Genomic DNA, 19,242 nt, shown 5'->3' on the forward strand with positions numbered 1-19,242 from the left:
TCCCTCCCTCCCTCCCTCCCTCCCTCCCTCCCCTCTCTCCTTCCCTTCTTGAGACATTGTTTCTCTATGTATCTGTGGCTGTCCTGCAACTTGCTATGCAGATCAGGCTGGCCTTGAACTCACAGAGATCCCCATCTCTGCCTCCACAGTGCTGGGATTAAAGACATATACTACCACAGCAGCCAGACTTTTTTAAGCAAGAGGGACATAGTTATGTCAGTATTTAAACATCAGGATACCACATGGTTACAGACATGTTAGTGGGTCACCATCACTGCTCCTCCAGGAGGAAGGAGGTCTGGATGAGGGGAAGCAGGGGCCTTGTGAAGACTGCCAAACTAGTCAAGGGGGAATCAAGAAGCAAGTCCATAGGACACTGACGTTTCGAGAGGTATGAAGTGCTACTCCTGGACCAGCATGCTACTAGAGGATGACATCTGGCACCACACCTCGTAGGACTGAGAGTGGCATACCTGTGCGCACACAGGGTAGGGAGGACAATACTGTTACTAGTCCTAGCTTTCACTATGTGTCACACAGCCTGAATCTTAGAATTCAAAGCCCGAAATAACCCAGAACTTTACACCTGTGTGTACTGACAGGTGGCATGAGACAAAAGTCCGCACCTGGCCCACAGGACAAGTTGCCCTCAGAGTGCAGGCATACTAAGACACTGAATACAACTGTTTCCAGCTCAGGTGTGTAAGGAACAGATAAGACAGGTAAGTGCTGGGCCTGTATTTGAGTCCCACCTCTACATTTCATTATCTGGAAAACTGCCATCTCAAACATTTCTGATTCAGAACATTTCACTCATGTAACTGAATATTTGTGTGGAGGGGTGGGGGAGGGGCCACAAAAACTAGCACAGCAAGAGGCTTCTGAATGCACAGCAACTAAGACTTCAGTCAGAACGACAGTGAAGGTGCGCTGGCAGCCAGCACTGTGTGACAGACACCACTGTATCCCTGCCTCTGCTGAGCCCCAGCGCCACAGTGCCACAGTACCACAGGCCCATGAGCGCTGTCTGCAAGGGAGGGCTCAGGTCTGAGACTGTTACATCTTCATTTGCACAGATTTTGCTGAGAATGCAGGTTTCTGCTCTTAGTTCAATCATGGAGGCCACTTTCTCACTGCCTTCCCTCAGCATCCACGTGTGATTCAGGGATTGTGCTGTGCTCTTAGGACAAACAAGCTCACTCCCTAGGATGCAACACTGCTTTCCTCTTTTGTAAGTAAGAGGTGTGCAGAGGGCTCTGTAGGCCGCTCTGGTGTCAGAGCACTGGTGTCTTACAGGCAACTCTGAACCCCGGAACTGGAGAACTCATGTGAAGACGGTCTTCACACAGAGTCAAATACTGGATTAAAAACAAATGGCAAGCTATTCGTAGAGAACAAAGCACACATTTGATTTCAACCCTTGGGAGGCTGAGGCAGGCAGGTCTGTGAGCTCAAAGCCAGCCTGGTCTACAGAGTGAGTTCCAGGACAGCCAGAGCCACATAGTGAGACTCTGTCAAAAACAAAACAGTAACAACAAAATCAATGCTAAAGGCTATCCTAAGTTCCCCAGCACATGAGGGGAAGTCTCAGGACTGAGGCCTCCCTCACCTTTAACTGCGCACCTTCTGAACAGACAAGGAGCTGCAAGAAGAGCGGACCAATTCAGCTGCACCCAGACTCCAGCACTCACCTTTCTAGAATGTGATTGTTCTCGGCCAGCTCCTTAACCACGCCCTCCATCTCCTCCTTTAACTTCTTCATACTAGATGTAGAAAGCAAAGACAGACAAGCCACTTTGTCAACATCTTAGCATTATGCTCACACTGTTTTACTTTATAATCCATCTGCCCATGAGACAACAGCAGACACAGTAGACAGCAAGAATTCTGAAAGGTAAGAACAAGACTTCAGACCAACAGGAGAGCAGGCGGCGCCATTCTCCTTCCCCGGCAGCCTCTTACCCGAGCGTCATTTCCACTAAGGTGTTAGAGCTGGGGTAGACCGGGGCCAGGCCGTGCTTGACTGCACTGGAGGCCGCCAGCATCTTCTGAGGCAGAGTCTCTTGTAGCTACAATGTAAAGCAGACGTGTCACCAGACAAGGCATACACTTCCAATCAAGGACCAATTTCCTGCTTCTGGAAGGCATGGGACTGCCCAGCACCCACTCCACAGGGGATGCAGGAAACCCTGTGCTCTCTAGGGGGATCCTTAATCACTGAGCTACAGCCCCAGCCCAGCTTTAAGGTCCTGTTTCAAAACTGTCAATAGAATATACTGAAATCAACAGTCTTTAAAACGTTTTCCTTACAAACAATAAAGAGATGAATTATCAGGTGTTGATAATTGTCCCGTGGGTGATGGGCCAGTGAGATGGCCCAGCAGTGTGGACGTCTGCTGCCAGGCCTGCCGACCTGAGTGCCACCCTGGGGCTCACGTGGCTGAGGAGATAATCAGCTTGGGAAACTCGCCCCCTGGCGTGCACGCGCATACACAAGTCAATAGCTGTGGTATGTGCTCCCGAGGTGGAAGTGTACAGGGCACATTCGAGGGCACCCATGTCCAGCAGGCACTCTCCAAAGCACCAAGCAGCCCTCCCAGTGCAAAGCCTGTGCCTGTGCTCTTGAGGGCTGTACCTCGTTAGTATAGTCTTGATACTTGGACACTTCCTCTTCGATATCAAAACACTGATTAGTTAGCGATAGCAGCTGTTTCCTAAGATGAAGCATCTTTCTGAAAACCAACGAGAGTCTATTAACAAACAGCCTCTTGGAAACTCTCAGGTAAAATACACAGTATCCTGTACTGCACAGACAAGCAGGCATCACCCTACGCACAGCGACGTACCTCATCCACTCTTCCGACTTATCCTTAAACGCTTCATACTTCCTGACGCACTCATCTGTAAAGTGGGTCATTGCTTTTGTTGCATGGTAATACAGTTTTTGTCTGCAAATTAGAAACAACCAGAGGCTTTAATGTAACCTCACCATTTCTACCTCCAATGAAAAACATTTCAGATATACACAACTCATGGTTTTTTTTTTTTTTTGGTTTTTCGAGACAGGGTTTCTCTGTGTAGTCCTGGCTGTCCTGGAACTCACTCTGTAGACCAGGCTGGCCTCGAACTCAGAAACAACTCATGGTTTTATGATCACTGTGGTTTTGGAGCTAAGGGCAGCGCTGTGCGCCATGGGCCGGGGTGCTGGGCACTGAACTGTGCTCCTCTGAAGAGCAATATGCTCCTAACCACTGAGCCATCTCTCTGCCCCAAATACTTATTGGCTGAGTTAGCTAAGATGGCTGTGCAGGCCTCACAGGATTCCTTTCGCTGGCCCTGTAAGCACGGCAGAGGTGCAGACAGCGAGGGAGCAGAACAAGGTCTTCCTCCTTCCTGTCTTAGTAATCCAAGGGACAAGATGAGGGGACCTGGACAGTGTGCACCCAGAGCAAACCCTCCGAGAGGCCGGGTTACACCCAATTGTTATTGCGATTAGTCTCAACTTAAGATGAAGCAAATACATCAAAGACAGTTCAGCAAGAAGACTCTCAATTCAATCTGCACACTTACTTATCAAATTTGTGGATCTGTTCTTCATTATAAGCTAGTCCTGAAAATGGGAAAAAGCACACTTTTGTTAATGTAGAGTTGAACAGCACACGTAATATTTTCTCCTTTGAGATTGCATCTTTTAAAAGGCCAAGAGTTTGAAGTGACTATTCAGGTTTGAGGTCCACTAGCTATGTATGGTCTCTTGACACTTTAATTTGGTCAGTATAAAGTTATGATTTAAAAATAAAAATTAATTGTCAACATTTAAGTCAGGATATTTTTAATAAAGCTTTTATCTCTAGTTTTGTTTTTTGTTTTCCTAAATTAATCCCAGCACTCGGGAGGCAGAGGCAGGTGGATCTCTGGAGTTGAAGGCTAGTCTGGTCTACAGAGCAATTTCCAGGACAGCCAGGGCTACACAAAGAAACCCTGTATCAAAAAAAAACAAAACCAACCAACCAACCAACCAACCAACCAAAACCACAAGGGCAGCCTGGGCAACCCAGGGGTGAGAGGGCTGCAGACTTCAGTGTCCTTGCGCCCACAGGCAGTGTGCTACCGCCTGGCCTCTACAAGGTCTAGGGCTACTGACTGTAATGTCAGACATGAAAAGGCTGGTGTGACACTGACTTGGTACATTCAGCCCAGTGTGTCTGCACATGAAGCCCAGCACAGTGGCCTGCTTGCTCCACACTCACTAAGCTGGGCAGGAGGTGAGCAACGTTACTCACTGCGCTCTGCTTTGTCTTTTTTGAACTGATAGTAGATCTCTGTGATGCAATTCAACAGGACTTGCAGTTTTTCTACACTATTTAAGGAATAAAAACCCAAGTAAATTATTGGAACTGATGCAACAAAGAACAACTTCTAAGCACCCATTACCCACGGGCTGAAACCTACTTCCTGTCTCTCGGATGTGTGCCTTCTTGATGTGCCCAGGTATCAGCCAGCAATCCCCCTGGAGACAGCCTGCTGTTGATGTCCTGAAGACTGCTTTCTATTGTTCCCTGAGAACTGGAAAGCTAAATACAACCATGGATTAGATCCAAATGCCCAATCAGAGACAATTATCCCGAGGCGTGTTCTAACAGTCTCTGCTGGGCCCCGAGGCCGTTGTCATTGACCAGATCACTCTGTGAGCTGCTACAGGACGAGCATAAAACCCTTTTTATTACTGCTTTTTGTTTTGTTTGTTTGTGGTGGGGCTGTGATGTGCTATTTTAAAATTAGAAATTAGTATTTAATACAATGGAAGTCTTTTAAAAGGCCCTCATATAGCCCGTCTGGAGTCTCTGGGTAAACAGAGGCAGCCCAGGAGTAACAATCAGCTGTCACAGTCCGTAACTGTGTGCACTTCTGCTCTACTGAGTAATCCATTCAGATACCTTCTAGCTTATGTTCAGCAAACTGTGTCCTTACTGCCTTCTTAGTTATAGAAACAACCCACTGCCTGAAGAGCCCAGATCCTTTCCTATTAAGCCATCTGTTATTTCAGGAGCTGCAGTGATTTCTCAGCACGTGGAAGCTCCTGTATTTGAGCACATGTTAAGGAGCCACACGATGACCATCCACAGCAGCAGTGAGGAGTACAGACAAAGCAGACAGAAACTGCGGAGAATGGGGAGGGGGGGGGGGAGTAGGAGCAGAGGGACGCACAGGTGTGTTGAAGATACAGAAAGCATTTGGAAATAGTACAAAGAGCTATATGGCTGAAATGGTGTGTGTGTTTAACTAAGAATATTATACACACACACACACACACACACACATATAAGATATAATTATAGATGTTATATATAGCTAACAATATATTATAAAGTAAGATATAATCATATATCCAGTCGCTAACAAAGGGAAAGGCAGCTTTTCTCTCCAGGAGCTTTAGAGGCAGCGCTTAGGTTCGCACTGGCTCTCAGCAGCAGAGGAGCAGACCGCGGCCTGTGGTCGCCATGGTCCCAGTACTCACTCTCAGCAGCTTGGTGTGTATGTCTGAAATCTCACCCAGCTCTGCGGCTTCCAAGCTGACTTTCATCAACTTCTCGTATCTGTTTGAAAAATACATTACCAGGAAACAGATGGGTGAGTGCAGCAAATGCAGGCTTACCTGCATTTATGAAGTCTACGAAGTGAACTTTATTATCATGACTTAATAAAAAATATACTTAAGCTCTATATGCTAAGAGAGTCTAAGAGATCTCTGCTGCCTTCCTGAAGAAGGAATGCCCTACATTGCTCCCTCCGTCTGTGGTGTTGGCTGCAGGTGCAGTCTGATGACGTCACACGTCAGTTACTCCTCGTATCTGCCCTGGTCCACACATACCAGGAGGCTGGGAGCAGCCCTGACAGACATCCAGTATACATGGGCAGATTAGGATAAAACACACAGAGCGACGTGATGTCAAATCACACTACTGCAGGAGAATGGTGAGAATCCAGCTTTCAGAATGTAGTACATTACTATAAATGTAACGTCAGTTACACATGCTGACTGCATTTACTATAGTTCCCTACAGTATAAACAGTGTATTCTGAAAGGCCATTTAAATTATCACTGTTACAAAATATACTCTTAGAGACAAGAAAATAAGAGTAAATTAAAAGTCATTGCTAAAATTCTGTAACTTTTTGATTATTAACGTCGTGTGTACACGCATGGGGCGTGGCTGTGCGCATCACAGCGTGCGTGCAGAGGTCAGAGCACACTATGGTGATGCTATTCTCCTTCCGATCTATGTGGGCTCTGGAGTCACCACGCTCGTGCAGTAAGCACCCTTACCTGCTCACACATCTTACTGACCCCAGATGTTGTTCCTAAAATTCCAAGATGCTTCCCGGATGCTGCTCCAGAAGCCGCCTCCTACACTGTCTTTCCTACTCAGCGCTGTCTCCCAGACAGACAAGAGGCCCCGTCACACAGAAAAGGTGGCAAATGGCAACTAGATGACAGACTAACTCCACATGAGGAACCTGTTCTTCTCCCTTGGGAGCGGAAGCAGCTACGAAGCCAGGGCTGCTCCATGGACGCGCGGTGCACGCTGTGCCCGTGTGTTGGAGGTAAGCAGAACAGAGCCTCAGCTGAGCACTGACACGGGTCCCGCAGGGCGCTGCCTACTCACACTTTCACAGTCTTCTCAATGTTTCTGATGCAGAAGTCCAGTGTGATCACAACTTCCGTCTTCTTGTGGACTGTTTCGTTGTAATCATCTTTAACTAGTTCACTGGAAAACAACGAAGGCCCCTTAGTCCAAGCGCTGCTTAAGGGCTGCCACTAATTAGAATGCAATCCGATTTTCAACACACTTCACAATTTTAAATGCCACAGCACACCACTAAAAGCACTGTCTGTGCCAGGCAGTACTCCAGCCAGCTTGTTACTCTCTTGCAGTGGGCTTAATAAAGGAAAAAAATGTATGACACTTCCATATCTGGGGCATTTATACTTCACAGACTAACACTAGGAACCGGGTTATAGTTTAGAAACCCAAGGCATTAATGTTACAGTAAGGATCAAACACTGACCTATAACTTATAATAGTCAAGTGACCTTTATGTCATTAAGTCAGTTTTGCTACTCATGGCTCACATGACCTCTGAAAGAGCACAGCACAGTGAACCCGTAATAAAAAGGCTTCAACTACGGCAGCCGTCAGCAAACAAGGCCCAAAGTTGTTTTTTTATGGCCTGTGAATTACTTTTAGAGAGATTACAAATAAAAGACAAAGGAGACATCACATGTGGGTCATGAAGCCTAACACACCAAGGGGTCCTTTAAAAGAAAACCTGATATAGTGGGCTACATGAAAAGCGTTTTAAAACTTAAACTATAATAAGTAAAAAGGAAAAGGCCCACCAAACCACTGACCAGTGACAGAAAAAGAGGGAAAGCAAATGCTACTTGCATTGGCATACTTCATGCTTCTAGACACACCAAGCCCCAGCCGCAGCACTAAGCTACTCAAGCACAGAGCTTTCTGCAACAGCCTGTGACCACATCAAAGTTGTTACAGGCACAAGGCTGTGCGCTTTGTTTGACACAATACTAACAGCAGGAAAGAAACCCAAGATATTAAGACAGCAATGTAGCAAAATGCCCAGAGTCCTAGCACCTGGGAGGTAGAGGCAGGAGGATCATGAATGTGAGACCAATCTGGGCTACATGGCAAGCCAGCGGCTCAAAACCAAGAGCCAGGAACAGGAATGATCCAAGAGTCCATCACCTCTGTGCAAGAAGGGATGAGTGTAAGCACATGCAGACTGTCACGAGTAACGGCAGTGAGCTGACCGCAGGAAAGCACACCCTGCGAGAGCCCTGGTGCCTTCCGTTATTAAGGTCACATTGCATGTCTGTAGGATGCACAATCAATAAATAATGTATACAGCCACAGCACAGCTCTTGAAGGAAAGATGGGGGGGGTGAGAGAAAGGGAGGCCCTAGAGGAGAGGAGAGAGGGGAAGGGAAGAGGGGAAGGAGGAGGGGAAATGGGGAAGGGGAAAGAGATAGAGGCCAGGAGTCAACCACCAGTGTCTTTCCTCCAGTACCACCACCTTTGTTTCGTCAGAAGAGTCTTTCTCTGAGACTGGGTCCTGCAAATTAGGCTGGCCAATCAGAAAGGCTGAGTGATCCCACCACTGCCTTCTCAGTGGTGGGATCATAAGCCTATGGCACTGTGCCTCCACTTCCTTTGTTAATAAGAATGGATGGGTTCTGAGGACGGACTCAAATCTTCATCCTTGTAACACTACCATCTAAGCTGTGGCCTCAACCTTATACTTGTATTTCCCAAGGTCGTTTTCAGGAGGAGACTATTCCATTAGGTCAATCTTCTTTTAGAATAACTATATTAACTGATTAGCAGCACATGTTTAGACTGCCGGTCAGGATGAAGAGATACCTGTAGGCATACGTCCAGGTCCATGAAAGGTCTACACCAGGCAAATCTATGCAGGCAAGGTGTATGAGCGATGCGTATGGGCACAGGACTTGTGACAGAATGGTCTGATCTCAGTAAGGACTGGCTGCCGTCACCCTGTGCCACACTGTTCATTTTAAATGGGTGAAGTAGACAGTTGTGAAGACTAGCTCAATAGTTTTGTTAAAAAGGAGTGTACATGCAAAGGTAGAAGTGGAGGAAGACCGTGGGCCTAATCCCTAGAAAGCTGACTGCTGATTGTGTCAATGAAAAAGTCTCCCAAGACAGCAAGTGAGCACCCGCTGAGGTCTAAGAGGACTGCACGCTTCACAGAGCCGTGCGTTTACAATTCAGACAGTCTGTCCTGGATGTCTCTAGGTAACTGTAGGAAGTCAACAAAAACAATGCTGTCTGTTTTGAAAAGTGAGAGGCGAATAAGCCGAGCCAGTGCCTGCCCGCCCGCAGAGGGATGAGGGATGAGGGATGAGGGATGAGGGATGAGAGATGAGGGATGAGGTGCTTGGTGCCAGCCCCTGGTCTACGGTGTCGGGGGAAGAAGGCTTATCAGATTGCAGTTTGTTACTTACATCAACCACCGCACCCCCTTCCGCATTAATTCTTGATAGAGCAGCAGGGTACTGGCAGTTCTGCAGGCATAGCACACAACCCCCGTCACTGCCTGGTGAGAGACAAAGTTAGGATTTGCTGCTAACAGGACAAGGTAAGAGAAACTTAAAACATTGCAGGCTTTTACATTTTCATCAGGAAAGTAGACTCCCAATGTCTGACAGCTAGACAGATGTAGCTATAATAAACATTTCAGCTATTAACACTATATAAATGTTTCAGTGGAGAGCATCTCCTCTTACTGCGTTCAGTAAAGGAGACTAGAATGTGAGACAACTTGGGCTGAGTAAGACTTTAAACCATTTTCCTAAGTCACACACAGACGGAGCACATTGATTACTGATTGATTACTGCACTACTGATAATTCGTCAGAGCACTAACCTTGGCCATGCTGGCGTCCCCGTCCAGATCATAGCGTGGATGGATTTTAGGGAGGGAAACTGAAATAGGAAGCAGAAGACGAGAATTAGAAATAAGAGTGCTCAGATAAACGACTGTATCGTTTACATATCAAGGAGGCTGTCTAGACTACACACACGGGAGGGGCTTCTCTCCAGTCCTCTCCACAGCTTTAGAGGAGAGAAGGCTCGGGGGATGCTGGCTGGCTGGACCAGAACACTTGATGTGCAACTGTGAGGCCCGAGTTCAGACCCAGCACCCATGTGTGAAAAGCTGCAGGTGCAGCAGCTCTGCGTGTGTGCGTGCATGTGTGTGTGTGTGTGTGTGTGTGTGTGTGTTGTTCACTCCCTAAGCAGTCACTTAAGTGTTCACATGCACACATGCTATGCACAGCGTAGCAGCCTGAGACAAGTTTATGAAGCTGGCTCTCTCCTTCTACCTGCACAGGTTTCTGGGACTGAACTCAGGTACCAGGCTTCTGTGACAAGTATCTTTATCCACTAAACCATCTCTCCAGCCTCATTTTCTTATTCAATATATTTAACACAATGAAATTCAGACTTGTCTTTCAATCCAACTTTAATATTGAAGTCTCAAATGGCTGAAAGACTGGTTAAACAAATTTTATATAATTTCAAAGATGTAGATCTACTTTTGCCTTAACTCTCAAGAATGGCAGACTGTCCTCTGCATACTGGTTAGAGCAATACTGGCTGACAGTTATGACGGGAATGTTATTTTGGGAGTTATCAAAACCCTAAAAGAAGTTACAGTAAAAGACAACAAACCATCACTTCACAAAACAAAATACTGAAGGAAAAACTGAAGAAAATTATGAGACTTTTCAATTTTGTAACCTTTATAAACTCATTTATGAAATTCCAACATTTATAGAAGGCTCTACATTAACATCAATGTCAGCTTTATAGAAAGTATCAGTTTTACAATGACAGATGTTTGCTTTATAATGACCATTTAAAATGTGACAAAAAGACAGCTTACTTTTTTCATATCTCAGTCCTACAGAATTGAGTTGTTCCCGGCTTGTGACAAAGATAGGATTTTCCTCTGTGGTTTTAGGGAAATGCTGGGCTAGTCTTCCAAGTTCTAGGACCAATCGTCGTCCTTCGTAGATAAGTTCTTGGTTTGAAGAAATGATCTTGGTTTGTTTATAGACGAGCTCATGGAACACAGCCGCACTGTGAGGATGTTCAGGAAAGATGTCAGTGCAGGATGAGTTAGCCGGAGACCAACAGGCCAGCACCACTCACCTGGAGTGAGTCTACGACAGTCTAACAAACTGTCCTGTAAATAAAGATGCCAAAATGTGCCAGCGTGGGAGGGAATTCCTATAACCCAAGCCTATCTTTATGGTGAAGACCAAGTGGCTTACACAAGGAGCCACGAACAGGGCTTGAAACACAACTAGACTTCTGTTAAATACACTAAGAAATTCGAGTATTCTCAAAATGAAGTTTTAGAAGAAAAGGAAAATTCCCCTTGAACAGACGCGTAGAAGCAAAGAAAGCCAACGATGGATGAGATGCGGCTCTACTGCAAGCTGGTTTTTCATTGGCTCAGGCCTGGGTGGCTAATTTAAGCTCAAGAGGACGTCCAGCAAGTAACAATGGCCTGGAACTCTCTATGTAGACCTGGCTGGCTTTGAACTTCTGACAATCCTCCTGCCACTATTTTCCACGTACTAGGATTACTAACTGCATGATGCAGTTGTAAGAAATAACACAGGAAGATGCCTATCCCCTCCACCCAGTGTCTCTCAGTGGTAGCACCTTGCCACATGGTAAACTGTTACCACTAAGTGTATTTACTTTGACACAATCCCCTAGCCCTTTTCCTAGTTTTACATGCAGGTGGACCCTTAGTCACATGAAGTCTTATTACACAAGAGTTAAGAAGACCCCATAGTTATGTTTTCATTTATGCAAAACAAATGTTGAATATTTCTTCAATATCCATAAAGTGTCTTATGCTAACTATACAAATAAGACTGGACTAGATTTAGAACTCCACTATATTTAAGACGTAGGCCCTACCTTCAATAAAACAGCTCATGTTTATCAATGCACAACACTTGAAAGGAGTCATAGAATCAGCTCTGTCAAACTTGCAGTTTCAGTGCAAAGTAACTTACCTATGCATTTAAGAATATTAATCCTCTTTACTTCCAATAAGGATCAGGACTTTACTAAGTATTTGAACTTAGGTTTACTAATGAGCTATGGGTGCTACTTGTGAAGGTAAGGCATCTTTTCTATTCCCCTGTTTAGGAGACGCTTATTACTTTATGCAAGCATAGATTATTACATTACACAATCACGGACAGGACAAGAACGGAGAGCCACTTACGTGTTATAGCTATGAATATAGATCTTAAGCGCTGTCATGTGTTGTAGCGAGAAAACATGGATTACCATTCGGTGAAGTACATCACTAGTCTCTGCAAAGAACTGGTCAAAGCCCCAGCACTTCTCCTGATCAGCCTCAAGGATGTTCGCAAGAACTGGGGTGAGCAGTGCCTGAAGACCCCTAAGATAGTATTTACAAAATTATTTGAGGAGAGAATGTCACAGTACAAAGCCACATCTACAAAGAAAACACAGATCACAGGACTTGTGGGGCGGTGTAGATTTGAAGGCCTGCTCACCATGGACTGGCATTATCTGAGAGGATTAGGAGGTGTTGCTTTGTGGTCTCTTTCTCTCCCTGTCACATGATGATAATGGACTAACCCTCTATAGTTGTAAGTAAGTCCCCGACATTAAATGATTTCTTTTGTAAGTGTTGCCTTGCTCATGGTGTCTCTTCACAGCAATAAAACACTGACTAAGACACACTGTTAATATTTTTATAGGCTTCATATCCTTTATCTAAAATGTTTGGAACCAGAAATATTTGAGCCTTAGGTTTTTTTCCAAAGACTTTGGGGCATTTGTACACATGAAATTATCAGGGGACTGGATCCAGGTCCAAATGCATAATTTGTTTCACATATTCATAATATACATGGCTTGAAGGATTTCAGTCTTTCTAGTGAGTCCACATTCTGGTTGCACATGTGGAGATGTGTGGAATTTTCCGTTTATGGTATCATGACTCTGCAGCATTGCCGATACCAACTTCCCAGAAGGCTCTGCTCCTCCCTGTGGCTGGCTATCCAGCCTTGACTGGCACAGGAGAACGGCTAACTGCTCTTCTTTCCCAGGTCACTACATTCTGATTAGTAGTTTTCACTGCTTACTTGACTTAAAATTTTCCTATTTAACACAAACAAAAATCACAAAAAGCACCTTTTGAAATCTAGTAATTTCGATGAACGGTGTTGATGCTAAAAGCTGTGGTGTGCGATGCCTGTTTCCCTCCAGCTCACCATGAGATCACTGACTCAGTAATACAGTAATTAACTAGCGCCAGATTCCTGCCTGAGTCTGTTACATTCTACCAGGTTCCCTGAGGTCCCTGAGAGCAACATTTCCTAAATCAAACAGAACACAAATCACTGTAACGGTAAAGTTCTGCTCTCCAACATAACACGCTTCTTTTGGCAAATCTAGTTATATAACATGAGTTTACTTCAGAAAATATTTTCTAAAAAATAAAAAATTAAACTTAGGCTAGTGTTACCATTACTTTTTTTTTCCTCTCGGGGGAGGGTAGAAAGGGGATTGAGACACAGTCTCATTCTGTACTTGCTATGCTGAAACCCATTAGGGTAGCCCAGGCTGGCCTTAAACCCATGGTGATCTTCCTGCCTCTGCCTCCCAATGCTGGGGTTATAGGCATGAACTATCACCTGGTTTTTTAGGGTTTTTTTTTTTTTTTGAGTCAGGGTCTCTATGCAGCTCTGGCTAGCCTAGAACTGTGTACCCCAGCTAGCCTTGAATTTGTGGTGCTCCTTCTGCTTCCTGAGTGCTGAGATGATGGGTGTTTTACCACTGTGCCCAGCTACTTTTAATTTGCTATTAATAAATTCTTTCTTTGTGATCATCTGACAATATCATTCTTAGAGTTCTGGTCTCTAGTTCAGAGATCCTTTTGCTTCTGCCTCCCATGGGATCAAAAGATCGAGGCACTGTGCCAGCCTAGAAATGCTTATTTTGTATTCTCTGAATAAAATGATTTTTTTTTAATGTAAGGAGAAAGTTAAACTTGGTAATGCTTATTTTTTGGTAAGTCCAATTTTTAAAAACTTACTCCTAGCTATATGACTATTTGTGTTCCATGAGTATGAAAGTCATCAGTGGGATTCCCACATGGGAAAGAATTTCAAAACACATGAGAAGAAGAACGCATACTCTGTATCCTCAGGAAATTACGTCTAAAGCTCAGAATGTTTATACCACACCAAATGCAAGTTATCACATGGTTCAACTTAATCAAAATCAAACTACACTAGAAAGCTAGTAGTGATGGCCTACGCCTGTTATTCCAGCATGTGGGAGGCAAAGGCAGAATTATCAGTCTGGGTTACGTACTGAGTTCAAGGCTAGCCTGGGCTACACAGCAAGACCCTGCCTCAAAAAACAAAACTGACAGAAACAACAAACAAAGCCAGCCCTGGAAATATGCTTAAATATTTGCACGTGTTTATGATTTTAGGATCCACAAAATGTAACCACAGGAGCCAAAGGTCAGGAGTTAGGTCCAGCGAGCGCACTTACTGAGAAAGACTACAAGAAAGAGGCATGTCTCCACTCCAGTCAATTGGTCCGTTTTCTGCTTTCTGTACTCCAGATATTGCACCGGAAGGCTTCCCAGTGATTATTTTATACCTTAGGAGGAACAACAGCAGAAGAGGTAAGGCAGGTCATTACTGCACGGCCTATTAATACAGGTTATTACTGCATGGCGTGTTAACAGACTGCAAGTCCCCTCACTTGCACCTGCAATCATCTACCCTCTGAGCAATGACCTCGGGATCCGTGACACAGTCAGTGCTCTGACTGACTGAGGAGGGACAGCAGTGTGAGAATACTGTCTATACGCCATAGTTAGTCTTCATATGGGAGCCCACTGTGCCTGATGTTCACAACAAAATTATTTTTCCGTCTGAAAAAATGGGGCAAACATAAAAAAGTTATGTCACTGAGTCTGTCTAGACTATAAAAAGCACCTCATCCAGTCAAGCAGACTGTGAGGTTTCTGCGAAATGAGCCATCAAACTATTTCTTTTAAAGAAGCGGGAGATAAAACAATACATAGCCTAGTCTCAGAAAAATCCTCCATGTAGACAAGTACACACTCTACTAAGACGCTCTACAACGGCTGTCCACTCTGGCAAGTGTGACGGAGAGCAGAGGAGCAGAAGCCAGGCTGGCCAGGACTGTGTCTTGCCGTCAAGAATTCCTGTACCTGCATGACCACACTGGCACCAGTCGGCAGCATCTGATGTCACCCGAGGCCAGGGTTTTTGTCTGATCATTTCTAGTTCATCAGTTAGCCAAACGTGCTCTGAGCAAATTAATGTGTTTTTTAAAAACCAGAGCCGACACCAGTAACCCAGCTGATGCAGACTGCTGCTTCCTCCAGGGAAGTGGCTGTAGTTTCTGCCTTAAGAGATGCTTTAAAATAAAGAAACTGAGGTGAAGAGAAAGGTGTGCTCGTCCTTGCCGGATCCAGGTTAGAGGAGCAAGCACACAAATGGAGACGTGGGGTCAGCGCACAGACAGAAGTGAGGCGACTGAGTGGCGGCATGGCTGTGCTGTGAACACTCTTCAGAAGCTTCCCCTCTCCAGGCTTCTCATGTAGACTGTAACCACGTGCTGACGTGACACACATGGGGAGCTCATGTGCTGAGCACCAAGGTTGGATGGGAGAGGAGTGGGCCACTCTCCAGGATGGCCAAACAGCCACTGATAGTGACACCACACCACAAACATCTACTATCAGAGGTGAGTGTCTGTGCAAATAGATGGCCCAGTACTGTACACACACAGTGATCACAGACAGAGTCAGCAGGCGGCTTGAGTCCTGTTTCCTTTCTCATCCAGTTGAGACCAGCGTCAAGTGTCAGTGCTTTAAGGTGTATCTATGAGAACAGAAGTGTGTCTCTGTCGGGTACAGCTTACATTGAATGAGGAAACAAAGGGGGTGTGGCCTTTGCTAAGGAGGGGGTTAATAAAAAGGGCACAGTTGTAAAGCAGGCTCAGGCTGACACTGCATCATTGTAGCGCAATTAGTGCTGTCTTGTCCATGTTCAGATACAGTGTGTTTCACTAGCATGCGTGCAAATGTTCAAGCTTTAGGAAAAGTCAATGTACCATCTGAACTTGTTTTATCTGCCTCTTCAAATAATGTTAAAGGAAAAATGGCTTCTTCATCAGTTTTCTGAGATGAGAGAAAAGGCTCAGTTTTACAGCAGTGATGACTCTAATCACATCCACTGGGGAAGCTGGGTATGGTGGGTATGCAGACAATTGCCACAATCAGGAAGCTGGGGCAGAACTGCTCTGTCAGTATCTTTTAAAATAAAACAAAGCACAGTGTGCTGGCTGGTTTTGGTCACCTTGACATAAACCTAGACATATCTGGGAGGAGAAAATATTAGAGAAAATGCCTCCCCGAAAGATGACTACAGGAAAACTTGTAAGGCATTTTCTTAATTAATAATTAATAAGAGAGGGCATAGTCCACTGGGGTGGTGTCAACCCTAGACAGGTGGTCCTGAATGGTTAAGAAAGCAGGCTGATCAGGCCAGGAGGAGCAAGCCAGTAAGCAGCACTCCTTCATGGCCTCTGCATCAGCTCCTGTTTCCCTAAATGGTGGACAAGCTGTCAGATGAAATAAACCCTTTCCTCCCCAAGCTGCTTTTGGTCATAGTGTTTTATCACACCCTAACACACACAGTGTTCAGATGAATCACACAATAAACTTCACAAGTCTATCTTGTCCTTGGGGTTTTTGTTTTTGTTTACTATTCAAGACTTTGTGCATGGGTCATTTCTCCAACACATGGCAGCATGGAGACATGTACAATGCTGTGGGGCTGGAGTGACGGCTTAGCAGTTAAGAGCACTGCCTCATCTTGCACAAGCCTTGGGTTCGGTTCCCAGCACAACAGTCCACAAGCATCTGTAACTGTAGTTTCAGGCAATCTTTCAGCTTCTTCAGGCACCAGATACACAGACATACATGCAGGAAAACACTTATACACATAATTATACACACAAAATAAAATTTTTAAAATATATACTACACTACACCACTGAAATGCTTTATCTTCAGATGGAACCTGTAACAGGGAAAGAAATTATGTCCAAAACGCCATTTTTAAGATGGTCACTCCATTCAGGGGAAGAGAAGAACTGACTCTCGTTGGTCCTGTTCTCTACAGAAATGTATTGTTCTTGTTTATGTTTCAGGTGCATGGGAAACAGTGGCAAGCACAAAAGTGGAATAAAGAAATGAACTGTGCTGAAGGAGTGCTCAGAAGACAGGATGTATGTAACGATGAACCCAAGATGGAGTAGTGTTTATACTATGTAGACATTTAAACATGATTTGGAAGTCTATGCAAACATTCTCAGAAGGCTTCATTCTTAGTAAACTCTAGGTAGCATAAGTATCAGAAAAAGCCCATTTTCATCAATTTGTTTCCTCAAACCTCTGGAGAAACAAGATAGCATATACATGAGAAACCACTTCTGACTTCAGACGCAGAGGCGCTTACATGACTTCTTTGTTCCTCCGAGGCCCCTCGAAGGGTCTAAATGGCAGCGACCCTGTAGCTGCGTGGTAGAACGTCACTCCAACACTCCACAGATCCACGGTAGCCCCGTACTTCTTCTGATGGTCCTTTCTGAGCACAGCCCTCTCATACATGTCAGGATGCTGAAGAGGAAAGCATGAGCTTTTGTCATGTAAAAAGTTAGGAATCAGCACTGCTGCAAGTCCTATCATGTTTTCCTAATAATTTCACTTTTCTGTTCTCAAAAGACTAATTTGGGCCGGGGAGATGGCTCAGTGGGTAAAAGCGCCTGCAAGCAAGTCTGCTAACCCCTGAATTCAATTTCTGAGCCCTACATGGTGAAAGGAGAACAGCAACTGCCATGAGCCATCCTGACTCCTACAGGGGCGCCACGGGACGTGCATGTCCCCCGTACATACATGTAGTAAGCATGTAAGCTCATTAACTCTAGACACACCCTGCCTCCTTTGTAGCAGTGATCCAATTTGCTGCATCCCATCAAAACAGATTCCACCCCTCACTGCACTGAGCCCACACTGGGCCTTTCCTGGCTTCTCAAGTCTTTGGGCGCCTCTTCTAATACAGATAGATCCATTGCACTGGGGCTGAGGAGATGGCTCAGTGCTTGTGACCACTGACTGCTCTTCCAAAGGACCCAGGTTAAATTCCCAGCACCCGCATGGCTGTTCACAAATGTCTGAAATTCGAGTTCCAGAGGCTTGGACACTTTTACACAGACACGCGGGCAAGCAAAGCATCAGTGGACATAAATAAACACATAAACATATCCACTGATTTAGTGTGTAACTGTAAAACAATCAAGAACGTTTACTGCGGGCTTTTTTGTAGGTGTGCTTTGAGACCGGGCTTCACTATGTAGCCCTGGCTGATCCAGAATGTTCTATGTAGACCTGGTGAGCCTTGAACTTGTGCTCACTCTCTTGCTTCTGCCTCTCAAGTGCTGGGATCAAAGTTGTGAGTCACCATAACTGGGACAACCTCTGAGACTGCCCAACAGAAAGTGACAGTATAGTTAGAAATCAATTCCTAATTTCCTTATTACACACCATACTCATCGGAACAGAAAACAGAACCTTTGTCATAAAGATTATGAAATACTTTATAGGCTCGTGATCAGTAACTCCATGTATAATATACCTATCTGGTTATTAAAACGAAACTGTCGCTGGCCTGTGACTTACCAAATACTCTTCTGTGCCATACAGAGACACAAACTGCTCATCGTCCTCTAGCTCTCGCGCGGCCCCAAAATCTGTGAGTTTGTACACAGACTGTCCGTCTTCCCCTATAACACGCATGATATTTCCGGGCTTGATATCACGGTGCACTATGCCGTTCTCTCGGAGATGATTCATTCCACCCACTTCAGCAATAAACACAAAACAAAGGAAACCATATTGTAGGCGTCCATCTGTATATGTATCTCAAACTCACGGGCAGGATACATTCTTATCACTCAAACTCGTTTTTGTACAAGTTGGCTTGAAATCCTTTTATTCTAAGAAACAGATCCTCTGTGTACAAATACCCACACTCACACTCCCCAGGAACAAGTGTGTAGCAATCTTAGGTTTCAATCACAAGGAGTTTATAAGAATTATGGCCCACGGAAGTGTGCTGTCTTTGATAATTATTGGGTGAATGGAACACAGAGTCTTGAGGACAGGGCCTCCTGATCTACATTTGGTGACACAGACAGATCCCACAGACATCGATCTTTCACCAGTTTTACACTCCCTGTTGTTGTTTTTGAGACAACAAGTCCTGGCTGTCTTGGTACTCATTCTGTCTGTAGGCCAGGCTGACATTGAACTCACAAAGACCTGCCTGCCTCTGCCTCAAGTGCTGGGATTAAAGCCGAGAGCCACCACTGCCCAGCTCTTGTTTTACACTTACTTTACTTTGGGGAAAAAAATGTCACAAGAAACAAACTGGTTTCAACATAGAAAACTGTAAACAACGTATAACAAAAGGGGCTCACAGTGTGATCCATGAAGATGTCTTTCCTGTGACAGTCCTGGTCAGTC

General features: G+C 45.0%; 1 protein-coding gene across 1 annotated transcript in view; it reads right to left on the bottom strand.

The window, feature by feature from the left end:
* Tbk1 (TANK binding kinase 1) overlaps window positions 1–19,242 on the bottom strand; it is a 35,585-nt gene that overhangs the window by 3,478 nt on the left and 12,865 nt on the right. Inside the window, exons 5-20 of the mRNA XM_028759018.1 lie at window positions 18,397–18,578; window positions 17,177–17,337; window positions 14,169–14,279; window positions 11,857–12,036; window positions 10,492–10,688; window positions 9,472–9,530; window positions 9,050–9,141; window positions 6,669–6,770; window positions 5,519–5,597; window positions 4,453–4,574; window positions 4,284–4,360; window positions 3,571–3,610; window positions 2,847–2,948; window positions 2,636–2,732; window positions 1,963–2,069; window positions 1,692–1,763 (exon numbers count right to left, since the gene is read on the bottom strand). Coding sequence (XP_028614851.1) covers window positions 1,692–1,763; window positions 1,963–2,069; window positions 2,636–2,732; window positions 2,847–2,948; window positions 3,571–3,610; window positions 4,284–4,360; window positions 4,453–4,574; window positions 5,519–5,597; window positions 6,669–6,770; window positions 9,050–9,141; window positions 9,472–9,530; window positions 10,492–10,688; window positions 11,857–12,036; window positions 14,169–14,279; window positions 17,177–17,337; window positions 18,397–18,578 — 1,780 coding nt within the window. The remainder of the gene's footprint in view (window positions 1–1,691; window positions 1,764–1,962; window positions 2,070–2,635; window positions 2,733–2,846; window positions 2,949–3,570; window positions 3,611–4,283; window positions 4,361–4,452; window positions 4,575–5,518; window positions 5,598–6,668; window positions 6,771–9,049; window positions 9,142–9,471; window positions 9,531–10,491; window positions 10,689–11,856; window positions 12,037–14,168; window positions 14,280–17,176; window positions 17,338–18,396; window positions 18,579–19,242) is intronic.

This window comes from Grammomys surdaster, unplaced genomic scaffold (assembly GCF_004785775.1).
Source record: "Grammomys surdaster isolate TR1022 unplaced genomic scaffold, NIH_TR_1.0 126271, whole genome shotgun sequence".
NCBI lineage: Eukaryota > Metazoa > Chordata > Mammalia > Rodentia > Muridae > Grammomys > Grammomys surdaster.